The sequence below is a fragment of the Glossina fuscipes genome, unplaced genomic scaffold (genome assembly GCF_014805625.2).
Source record: "Glossina fuscipes isolate IAEA_lab_2018 unplaced genomic scaffold, Yale_Gfus_2 28, whole genome shotgun sequence".
Lineage (NCBI taxonomy): Eukaryota > Metazoa > Arthropoda > Insecta > Diptera > Glossinidae > Glossina > Glossina fuscipes.
The window spans coordinates 5,832,839-5,845,918 of NW_023998423.1; the positions used below are offsets into that span (position 1 = coordinate 5,832,839).

Sequence of the window (13,080 nt, forward strand, 5' to 3'; positions counted from 1 at the left end):
GTTTTATTTTCATCAGTCTTTTAAAAAAAAAAATTGCAATTTTTGAAATTTCGCGGCAAAAATCGTTCAGTAATAGTATTTCGGCATTCTAAATTGGCGTGAAAACTTTGGATCGGAAGGGGACATTTTTTGAAACCCCTCCGTTCCTGGGGAAACTGAACGTTTATGTGGTAAAAAAGTTCAATTTTCAGTATCTCTTCATGAAATACCTTTCATGATAACAATTTGACATAAAAAATTAACCTTACCACATTTGTACCAAATAGGTCTATTTTTTGGATACCAACCCATATAAGAGTCTTACTAAAAAATTAGGCTCTTTATGTTAAAAAGGTGTACTATTTAATATTTTATAATGAAAACTTGTCCTTATTAACTTAACCATAGGAGTTGGGACCACATAGACCTATTTTTTAGGCCGCGTCATTTGTAGGGACTCTCATGAGAGCACGCTCGTCTATGGCGGCGAAGCTTAATATATGGTTTATCATAGCAGAAAAGACTGGGAAAACAAAAAATCTTTGACAAGCAACTTAAACTTGCAAAATTTGGACCAAGCTGACGTTTGAGTATCTTCCAATCTAGAAAATAATGTATAATTTTTGGCGTATCATTAATTAGGCAAAGTGGCGTAGGGTGTCTTAGAGCCGGCCTTGCCCGATTATAGCATTCTTATTGGTTTTGTGTGTCTTATTGCCTTTTCTCTCAAAAAGACATCTTAGATTTTTTTTATTACAACTTTATCTTGTCATGGCTGTCAATAGACTGAATTGTTTTAGTTCATCAAGTAATTTTACATTCTCCCTTATTTTACGATGAACCCAAAAAAAAAGAAAAAAAAAAGAAAAAAAAAATAACAAAAATTGTAACGAACTGCGACAAGTCATACACGACATTTATGAACATTCTTATATGTGCACACATACGTACACACAACTAAGGATGGCATATTTATTCTACATTTTATATTAATAATATATACATAGAGAAGTCTAAAAAAGTTTGAAGAATTCAAGTTGTCAAGTTAGAACGTGTGTGCTGATGCATTTGTGGCATCTTATGAACTGTTTTTTTTTAATAAATTGATTCTAATTTTTTTTTTTTTTTTCTTTTTAGTGAGGCACGCTCTTACTTGAATTTCATGGATCAAAGTTTGAATTGTCGCATAAACAGCCACAAGAGTTAAGTAACTGGAACTTTAGAAACTGCAGCTAAATAAACTCAACTTACAAACGCCTTTAAGGAAGTTCTTCGAAAAAGTTTATTATTTCATTGTATAACAGAACAATGCATGAGAAAATTTGTGTGTTTGTGCGTATCACGATTCTAATAAAGTATATGTAGTCCTCGTCGTTTTAAGTTTCTAAAATAACTTAATCATGTCCACTTATTTGTCCACCCCTTCGTTTCCACTTTATTAACGAGAATTTCGCAATCGTAATGCATTGGAGACAGGATTGAAACCTAACATGGTCCACAATGTGACTCAACGTGGCTCAAATTTGCTAAAGTTAATTTTCTTCCCAAGTTAATTGCTGTGCCGCACATGTTTTAGTCATGAAATCATATCGTACTGTAATATAAGGCAAAAGAGAGCTAAAATGTATTTGCTCAAGGACCCTGGCAAGACTGGGTGGCTTTTTCAGGACTCTCACACATTTGCTACCCCAACTTGCCGTCCTTCAACCGAACTGTCTTCGTCTTCATTCAAGTCGAATGCACACAAATACTACGCGCCTCTTTCCTTCTTAGCGGCCCATAATCTCTCTTGACGATCACCGCACTCTTACTTTTCTGGGGGACACGGAAAAGCAAAAATACATTGATGAGTTGCCGCAGTCTGGTAGCTAAGGAGCGAAGCTGTTAAGCCGACATACCCCAGATTAATTCCCGGTGTGATAGATCACAGCATTATTTATGGAGTGTGATTTGCAGCTATAGCGAAGTCTTGATGAGTATACAGGATCGATGACATTTAGCGATTGAGCATAAACCGTCCAGGTTACGGCCACACTATATTCTTCTTTCCACACTACGTTCTTCTTAAACATCGCGATTATTATACTGAATGGCAGGCTGATTAGACAAATAAAATACGAAAGTGTGTTGAAAAAAGGGATCCGATCCTATTAAAATTTTCAACACTTATTTCCAATCCCAAAATACCATTTTTTGTCGGGAAATATTAAAATTTTCGAAAATGATGTGTGTATATCAAAAATTTCAAATATCATACTTCGGCCCCAAAACACGTCAGTAAAGCAAAACTCCTCAAATTATCTCGGAAATTCTGGCTTAGAGGCTTAACATAAAGATGCGCATTGGTGACTAGATATGTCGAAAAAGTGGTTATGTTTTGATCATCCACGGTCTTGTGTATGTATTCAGAAAGTTAATAAACCCCTACCACCAAGTGGCGTACTATTATATATTGCTATGATTTTGATCGACCCCCTAACATGCTCTGGTTTAACTGAATATTTTATCACTCTCTTGTAGATGAATCAGAGTCTGTCATTGCAAAATAAACGTTTTGTTATGAACCACTTTACTTCTTGACTTTTTGAAGAAGTATTTTAATAATCAATAAAATTTTTTAAAAATAATTAATATTAATATTCATTAGCATGACGAGAGCAAGAATATTTTATTTTCACTTATTTATTTATTTTTTTTGTATTTTTAAGCATGAAGGAAAATAAAAGTTCGTTTCGTTTATTTCGTTATTTTCCAAAAGGGCAAACATATTTTATGCGAACCGTGATAGTGAGGAACAGATTCGCGAAACATTGTTGCAGAAAATTTGATCGTTCTCGTCATAAGCAGGTAAGTACCGCTAATGTTATTTATGTGAATAGTATTTCAAAGAAGACCGATCACTTGACGAATGTCCTCTGCACGTGTAACAGAGTGAATGGTCAGAAAGAAGTGTGGAAAAAGTAAGGAATAGAAAGGGACCGCGGTCTACTAGATACATGCGCATTCGGTAAGTGTTATGCCTTTCACGAGTGACTGCCGCCTATATAGCTACACAAACCAAGCACGTTAAAACCGGATCAGAATTTGCGTTCGCGAACGCCAACTTGATAGTTGCGATTTTTAACTACTAGGCCATGCGGCAGCTTAAATTATGCAAGCAAATCAAGCCAAGGATACGCGATAAATTACTTTTACTTACTTCGTATCCGGACATTTGCATCACAATAGCTATAAAATACATTTCACCATGAACCAAATAGATAAACACTTATTCATCTCTCTGCCTATTGATAGAATTTTAAAGAAGTAAGAAATTTATGATTTACGGTGTCCGCTTAAGGCATAATGTCACCTTGTGTGTGCTGAAAATATAGTCATTTTTCCACAAAGGAAAAAAAAATGCAAAAGCTTTATTAATATAGGGATTATTGCGCATAAGAGCACTAGTCCTGAAGTACAGAATTTTCATAGATTAAAAAAATAATGCTTTTTTTCTCCTTCAGCTACTTCGACCACCACAAGGCTGTCTTCAGCAGATCAACAACAGACAAAACAGTTCACAGTGCTTTGGGAAAGGTTCAGTGATAGCATGAAGTTTTCTTCTGAGCTTTGGTATGTGACTTAAACTCTGGTGAATGCAGAGATGAAAATAGCGCCCTTATGATACTCTTTGGAAAAACTTGCTTGAAAATCAACCATAAAACCTATAAAATTTAATTTATTAAAAAAATCTTATTTTGCAGATGCCGTTCACACTGGCCGGCAAACAGCAAGCTCGGGAGATGTGGATACGAAACAAGAGCCTTTAAATTTTGAAGAAATTTTTGTCTTACTACCACAACGTCATAATAAATCCTGAACGTCTAGATTATGTTCAGAATTGTTTTTATCGACAATCAAGCCCTGTAATTAGGTTTAACAATTATCTACTTTTTAGAAGCCGAAGGTGAAGCTGCCTGCTTACGATATTATTACTTACGTATAAATGGGTTTATCCGTTCCTTCTCGATACCAGATTACTAGTTGCACTTTGTCTGTCATCATATTATTGGGCATAAGATCGCATGGTAAAGCGACCTCTAAGCCGACAGCAGTTTGAACTTCAGACAAAGGACCTTAAATGATAAAAGAAAACGAAAAACAAATATGAGAAAATTCGCCTTAATATTATATTTAAATTTATTCAAAAGATGAATGCATTTAATGTTAGATTTGTAAGAAAAACGTTTCTATGATATGCATAAAAATGCTTTTTGCACGAACAGAGCGAGAGACTTATTTCAATTCGCCATAATATTGATATACTTTCGTCCTCATACTGTGCACCAGGCAAAGCAGAAGCATTATAAGAAAGTAAGAACTTTTTGCCTTGATTTCTTTCGGAGGAAAATAAAGTGAAATAATTGATGTGTGAAAAGATTGACAACAAAACTATATTGTAGCGCAGTACACTGGAGTAATAATAATAACAACAAAGTGAAGAAATATTGTACAATTTTTATAAAATTATTGGTTGTTCCGTACGTGACCGACAGCATACTTTCGCATGCAACAGCCTGACTGCTGTATAACAGAAAAACAAATAAAAAATAAAAAAAAACCAACAAAAACAAGAGAAAGAGAGAGTGATAGTGAGAAAGCAAAAGATATATATATGTATATATGTATATACAATTCTGGCAAGTGTAGATGGTATCAATACATCATTAAAAACGATAGCTGCCCAGTAGCAGTTGGTTTCATTACATTCCATATGATTTGCTTGTTGATACGTAACACACTTGCATGAACATAGAATTTAAGTGAAGCTATTGATTTTAATTAAAAAAGTATTTATTTTTTCTCAGAAATACTACTTTTTTTTTTTTTTTTGCTACTGTTTGTCGGTTGTTAAGCACGTGCTTGGTTGACTTTTCATCACATTTCTCTTCTTTTTTTTTTTTTTTTTTTAATAAGACAAATAAGTAATCAGAACCGTGCAATCAATCATAAGAAAAGTTTCATTTTTATATCCATCACAGGAAGTATTCGTTGTGCTTATAGCGGAAAGTACTACTTACTTGTGCAGGCATTCCTCATACAACACATCAGTTGTCAAACACGGTTTCGATAAAACATCGTAGAAAATTTGTGATCACGTTGACACGATTTTGATATAACACGATTTCAAAAAAGTAAGAACATTAAAGTCATGCAAGGCTGACCGCTAATTATCATTTCGCCTAGTACACGCATTCGTTTGGCGAATATTATACGTTATTTATATTATTATAAAAGCCCTCATAATGAAGGGAGAGTTTCCTAAAAAATTTTACTATTCTTCAGTTTCTCTAATAAAAAAGCCGGGAAAGAGTTTCTTCCCATGTAAGGGTTTGTTTTTCATGATAACCACTCCACTTGTTGGGACCTAAAAAATAGACGTAAGTGGTTCAAATCACTTACCGTAAGGTTTTTGGTAAATTGCTGTTAGGATCGCGTTTTCATTACAAAATATTAAGAATTAAATATTTTTCCGGAGAGGGTTACGATTCATGAGAAACCTTATATGGGGCGCAGGTCCAAGTGGTCCAAATTTGCTTCACTCAACTTTGTCAAAAGTCAAATTACTATCATGAACAAATTTTCATCATGAAAGGTTAATAATTAGGCTTTTTTGGCATGTAAAGATTCCTGAGAACACTTTTATCAAAAAATAGACCTAGGTGGTCCAAATACGGTAAAGTTGATTTCTGTGTCAATTTACTATCACCGCGAAATATTGAAAATTACTGTATAAAGATTCAGTTTTCATAGCATCAGTTATATGTGACAACCTACAAGTCGCAACTTCTGAGATATTGCGATTATGTATGGAAACAGTACGTTCTAGCCCAAGAAAAAAAGCTAATGAAAATAGCTCGGATCGGGCCAAACTTTTTCAAGCGTCTCCAATACATATATCCAAACATAACAACCTATTCTAAAAAGTTGTTATACTTATGACCATCTTAAGTGGTGTAGGGTATTTAATGGAAGGCCGTGTTTTCACCTGTTTTCCAATTGTTGTTTGCTTTTATTTTCATTTTATCGTTCAAACAACTTTGAAAAAAAAAAGAATAGCTAATAAGTTGAATTATATACATTACTTACGGGATAGGGCATGTTAAATTGCTGCAGGCATACGTAACACTCGGAAGTCCTTAAGCTAGACTCATCTTTTATTATACCAGACAATTTAGAATCATTTTGTGAGTCGACCTAAATTTGTCTATCCGTCTGTGCCTCTGATGACTGTCCACATAATTTAGTGTTCAGCCTCTATGTCAAAATTTTAAGACATTTTGATAAAATACACGACGTGCCAAAGGCCGAACACTATTGAAAATGATTCGGATCGGTACACCTTTTCGACCACTCCCCAAATAAAGCCTTATTTTGAAAAGTCATTGCAAAAATGTTTCGACGAAACAGTATTTTGACATTTTAAAATGATACGAAAAATTGGGTTCACCCGGGGCACCTCTTTTGTATGAACCCCTCTTACATATGTTTCAACAAAAGCTGGGTTCATATATTTTCAATACTTTATGGAGAAAATCGATTAGTAAGAGTAAATTGACAAGCAAATCAATCTTACCGAATTTGAACCACATAAGTCTATTTTTTGTATACCCCATCCCATATAAGGATTTTCAAGAAATGTAAATTCTTATAAGCCAAGAAAGATTTTCCGAGATAGACCAAATTTGAGCCACATGGATCCATTTCTTGGATCCCACTGCATAGAAGATTTTTCATGCACAGTAAGTCCTTAAGAAAAACCTTTAATATTTAATATTTTATAATGAAAATTGGTCCATAGTCGCGATTTAGCAAAAGGCGACAGTGATAAGGAACGTGGTTCAGATAGATCTACACGTCAGAGCCTACATCTGAAGGTTATCACGAAAGGTAAGACCTTAAATGGACAGGAAGTCTTATTTCTAATTTTTTATGACGGAAACTGAAATGTAATAACATTTTGGGAAATAAATTAGGTTTGCATAATTGCGTCAGGTAATGGTCCGGGGATTTCTCAATATGCGGGCATTCCTGAAAAGCATGCATTTACGTCAAAGTTATGTGTAATATTTGGGGTATTCTTACCAAAACGAGTGAATAATTGTACTAGGCGAAGTGATGTAGGGTATTTACTGGTCGGTCTTTGTTTTTTTTATAATACCTTAAAGTTAACTTACTTTCTCATTTATATTTTTATTTGGAACATAGTTTAGGCGAAGAGAAAATTTTACATCTTAAAATTTGCTTACGTTATAGCACGGTACACATTGTTTTGATTTATATTATATCTAAGCTTCAACTATATTATTCGATATTATATCACACCTGCGCGCATATATCGGTGTTGTTTTGTGATTTGGAGTACACGTCTTTTATATGTTATGCTAATTATGTCATTTTTTAAAGACGTTCGAATAGATTATACTAAGCATATTATTCGTCAAGGGTGTTCCACGACGTGTGTGTGTGTGTGTGTGTGTGTGTTTGAAGCTTTGAGTGCCTTATGCTGTGTATGGAACTGAGGCACAGCTGCTCTCCTACGTTTCCGTTGCAAACTAGGATTATTGCACTTTCGCAACATATCAGGATAAGTGTGCGGTGTATGAAAGTAGGAAAGTCATATAAGCTTTGAGGGAATAATATGATAGCTGCCATCTTGAAAATAATGCAAAAGTATTGTGAAATATTTATTAATTTTTTGCCCGCTTACCGGGCAGATGGCCATAGGAAATTTTTCAACAAAGTTTTGATTAAATGGAATGAACAAAGGAAAGGCTATAGAAGAACAGATTGACAGACGGGACGCTTTGAATCGAATTAAAATGGCCCGTTGATTAAATATATATAAGGGTTAAGTAATAAATTCGTTTGCAAGGATCAAACGTTATGCTTTTCTTTAATTTTTTTGATACCAGAATTAACAACCGAGTTTTCAGTGGTGGTTCGAAACCAGTAGTTAGCAGATTATTCAGTTATTCATCTCATTTGACGCATAATTAATTGATGGTGCTTTACTAACTTTTTTTCCACCACAGTCAGTCGCCAATACATGGTACCTGGTGCTAGAGATTTTCAGTATGAAAACTTCTGTTGACAAAAATGACATAGAAGTTCTTAAAGAAACCCGTCGTTTGGTTTAACTTCAGCTTCATAGAGCACATCTGATCCCAGACAAGACAAACGACCCGAAAGAAAGATGGACATGTGTTCTAACATTAAATCTTGGAAACTCGTCGGAAAAAACGCATGGGAGACATGAATGTACAGCCTATGTATTTCATATTATTTTGGTCACGGTCGTTTGGATATTATAAGCAAATGTTAAAACGTATTCCATGTGCAATACCCCGTAAGTGACGGATATCCTAAACTCTTTTTATACCCATCACCAAATCCTAAATCGATTTAAGCATGTCCCTCTGTCTGCCTGCCCATCTATTGTAAACATTCCCCTGGCCGGAAAAATGAAGCTATCGATTTCAAATTTGGCAGAAACCTTGGAAGTTTTTGCACACAGGTTGGCAATGAAAATGGGCCAATTCGGTTAAAGCACGCGCCAACATCATCACGCGAACTGAGAACATGTCCATTTTTCGAAGAGAACAAAAAATTGGTTTTTTGCTCATTACTCACAAACTACAGCATATAAATCTACAAAGACGTGTAGGCACATTCTATGGGCGAGGTTGTGGCACCTTCACAAAAACGGAAGTAACTGTACCAGGCACTCCCACTATTATAGTGTAGCAAAATTTAATTTTTTCTTCAATACATTCGATAGGGGCAGAAAAAAGTTTCCAAAAAGTATGTAAACTCTGGGCCAGTTTTAAATTTGGAATGAACTTAAACATGTCCGTCCGTCCATGTGCCTATCTGCGTAACAGTGTGGTATTGGTGGTAAACATTCGCCTATAAAGGGATTTGGGTGGAACCTAAACTTTTCGCAGGACACGCCCACAACGCTCACACGTCTATACGACAAAAACCTTTATTTTGAAAATAAAAAAAAATCAGCTGTGCCCACTCTAGATTATGGAGCATGATAATATAGTTTCTTTTCCTGTTCCTAGGATAAAAGCGATGAGTTTAAAGGATTCGTATTGATTGTATGGTCAATTGATTATTTAATTTTTTGGTGTAAGTTCATAGTGTACTTGCAGAGGTAAATTTTTAGATTCGTTCAGAGGTGATTTCGATTCTTCGAACACGGATGTCACATCTAAGTAAAGTTCGTCTAGAACACTATGCGTTTCTGGATCATATTTTAATCATGTCTTTAAAAATAATTCTTGGCTTAAGGGATTGCATGCCTTTCGAGGTCTTCTCGTTGACTAAACTCAAATTAGAAATTTTTAAATTGTGCGGAAAAATTTCCATTAAATTAAAAACAATCGTTTTTCTTTTCGCTATTATTGAGTTTTCTAGTTCTAGATGAAATGTTGCATTGCACATAAAATGCATAAAAAGAAAAAAAAACAGTATTCAATATTCATAGATAGGGAGAGAGACATTTGCATATCTTTTCAATTTGTATTTGCATTTCATTAGATATGCGGGAATATCGCGACATTTCTTCAATGAATGCAAATACATTTTCATTATTGAGGCTAACTGCAACTTACATACTTATATTTATTTTTATTATTAAGTTTTAACGGCGAATTGATGACAATTATTATGACTATAGGTGCCGTGAATGGAAGTTAAATTTTTTTCTCCTCTTTAGGATATTTTAACTTAACAAGAGACGTGATGGTTTGACTTGATTATTGTTGTTGTTATTGTTGTTGAGAATTACGATAGAAATTAAAGTTATTAATTTTATCATAACTTACGCATTTAAATTGCTTAAAGCCTTTCTCATAATGCTTGTAATGTTCTATGAAACCATAACCATAAATAATTTATGTAATTCATCACAATTAATATAACAGCGCAGCTATACGTTTCTTTAATTTACTGGAGAATATTCGAGCAATAAAATTTTTATGCCTTTTAAATTTAGTAATAAAATTTAAATAAACAAAAAAAAAAAAAAAAGAAAACAATAAAAAGCAACAAGCAAAATAAGATACAAAACAACATGACATGCCTTACAACTGCCTTGAGCGGTATCTTTTTATAACCGCCAACCCTGTAGATATTTTGTTTCCAAAAACAAATTTAACAAATAACGTAAGAAAAAAAGCGACATATCTTTGATGTATCGATGACGTAAGGTCTTGACATCTATCGACTTCCAATTTAATTAACTTCTTAGGAATATTAACATATAAGCACGAAAATGACATAACAGGGCATGTTTAGCACGGTTAGCATATAACCGGATGTATGTATGACTAGGTAGTATGGAAAAGAAACTCAAGCAGGCACATATCTATTATAAGATTGATTTAAGCTTAAGGCATATTTTTAACCTTAGCTGAAGAGCATATCCAATGTTAAGTGAATGATTTCTTCAAGGACATTTGCACATTCATAAATGGAACAAAAGCGAGAAAAATGATCGGGGGGCAGTTTCGTGTTAAAAAAACAGCTATCACACAATATATGTAATCGGAGTTGCGATAAGCGCACTATGACCCATAACAGAAGTGAATGTACGTGGATGCAAGAAATGCTAAATCAGGATTGAGAGCAAATGCGGAAGAGTTGTGCCATAAAAGTTTTCCGATCTTTATCTATTGTTTCAATCCCTATGCCAGAAGCGTACGTACGCCTTTTCCATCTATCCAGCATTGAGAGATACTCCGTTTAAATGTCTAGACATGGGAACATCGCTTCATTTGTCAGCAGCCAGGTTGGGGCATGGGGAGAGTTTAAACAAAAGCCATGGCATTGTAGGTGCCACACTCGGTAATAGAGCAACTTGAAATCCTAATCCAATTGAATGATGCCGGATATAGGACTAAGGTAATCAAAAAAAGGAAAGATAAATGCCTACTGCTTGCTTACATTCAAGAAGAAACCACATCTTCTTTGAGCATGCGCGAAAATGCCAAAAATATTTCTTTGGTTATCGTCACAAAAGATGTGTAATGATACTAACGAAACATTCAAGGATCAAACATAATGCTTTTTCTTACGCCGTCAATAAATATATTATATGTCCTTGCATCGTGCACATAGTATACGAAAGCAAGGCTTTCCATTATCTTCAGATTACTAGACGTGAGTACACGACACGTAGCGACGAGTAGGTCGCTTGATGTTATGTATGCTCAAAATATATTAGCGTATACAGCAATAATGAGAAAGAACGATAATGATTTTCTGTTCATCTAAGTCAATGGGTAGAATCGGTTAGAGTTAGTTGTGTAGTTTACTAACAATGTAGAAATGTGTAGACTATTAAAAGAAAAGATCAGCGAGACGTTATTTCTAACTCCTTCCCGACGGACGAGGAAATATCATTTTATCGAAACATTAGCAACGCCCAGAACCAGGGTTCAGAGAACCCACAAACTGTATATATTCTTGATCAGCATGAAATTCTGAATCGATTTAAGTCCATCTGTCTGACCATTTGCGTAATGTCTTTTGCTACAATTTTTTTGACCGCGTAAATAAAGCAATTGATTTTAAATTTGGCAGAAACATTGGAAGTTCTTACAAGCAACATGGTATTGAAAATGGGCTAATTTGGTTGAAGAACACGCCTACAATATCACGTAAACTAAGCACAACTCTGTTTTTCGAACGGTATAAAAAGCTGAGTTTTTGCTTACTGCTCATAAACTGCAGCAGATAAATCTACAAAACTTTGACCGTATTTTCTATGGGCGATAATGGAAAAATGGAAAAAACTGACCACGCCTACCCAATATTATAGTATATCAAAGTTTAAGCATATTTTGAATACCTTTCTAACGCGTAGAAATAAGCTTCAAAAAGCACGCAACTTCTTGGCCAGTTTCAATTTTAGAATACATCTAAACACGATCTCCTGTTCCTTTGTCCATGTGTCCGTTTGCGCAACTTTGTGGTACTTACTGTAAACGTTCTGCCTGTCCATATTACAGAGCACGAAAATTTTGTTCTTTTGTCTTCTTTAGGATAACGGTTATGGGTATAAAAAACTCGGTCCCGACCGAATTTAATTTTTTTACTGGTTTTCCTTCTTTCATTTTTATGAAATCCTTTTATGTAACGTATAAAATTGCAGTGTTAAAAGAGTAAGCGGGAAAAACTTTAACTAATGGATTATTGTTATGTATTCCTATATTCGAGATTATTTTCTTACCAACCCAATAATAATATGAAAGTACTGAAGGAATTTACTTTGTACAAACGGAAAACAAGAAATTACGAAGAAATAATGATAGGAGAACAAAATTGTTGGACACATATGTTTTAGCAAAAATGATATTCTGTAAGTAGATGGGACAATGAGCAGACAAGAACAAAACCAACTTATCTTGATTTAAACTAGTGTACGTCTTACTGTCTTTATTATGCAATAAAGCACATCGAAGTTCAACTTCACTCAATATCTTGAACAAACAAATATGTACAAATTGTTAATTGCTAACAATGACTGCAGAAGAAGATCTCCATATAGATAAACTGTTGGGTACTGAAAAGCACACTGACAGTTACAATAGAAAACGGAATCATATCATAGAGAAAATCTTATGTCGAATGCTATACGTACATGACGCTTTCAACTATTCTTTGGGGAGAACGTTCCATTCGACAGCCGAGTGAAGCACATTGCTTTTGAGATGACAGTTCGTTTTCGAGGTTGAGGGAGAAATCTTATTTAATATGGGTATCGAATTGTAAAGGTTTTGTGTTATTTTCAACGTTTAAAAGGTGCTGATAACTGTTATTATTATGGTTATTGCTGTGCATGTTTAACTTTTCTTTTTCTTTTTTTTTTTTTCTTATGTTCATTTATAATAGATGAACATGCACGTACACCATTGTCAGCTTGTCATTGAGTTGAAATTGGTAGTGAACTGTTTAAAAGGTGGGCGTTTAACTTTAAAATAAATTTGTATATATTTATTACGTACCTATATATATATATATACATATTTATATATGTTATTGTATTCA

General features: G+C 34.3%; 1 protein-coding gene across 1 annotated transcript in view; it reads right to left on the bottom strand.

Moving 5' to 3' along the window:
- LOC119636816 overlaps positions 1 to 13,080 on the bottom strand; it is a 128,361-nt gene that overhangs the window by 48,970 nt on the left and 66,311 nt on the right. The window contains exon 3 of the mRNA XM_038032461.1: positions 3,959 to 4,094. Within this exon, the coding sequence (XP_037888389.1) occupies positions 3,959 to 4,094 (136 nt within the window). The remainder of the gene's footprint in view (positions 1 to 3,958; positions 4,095 to 13,080) is intronic.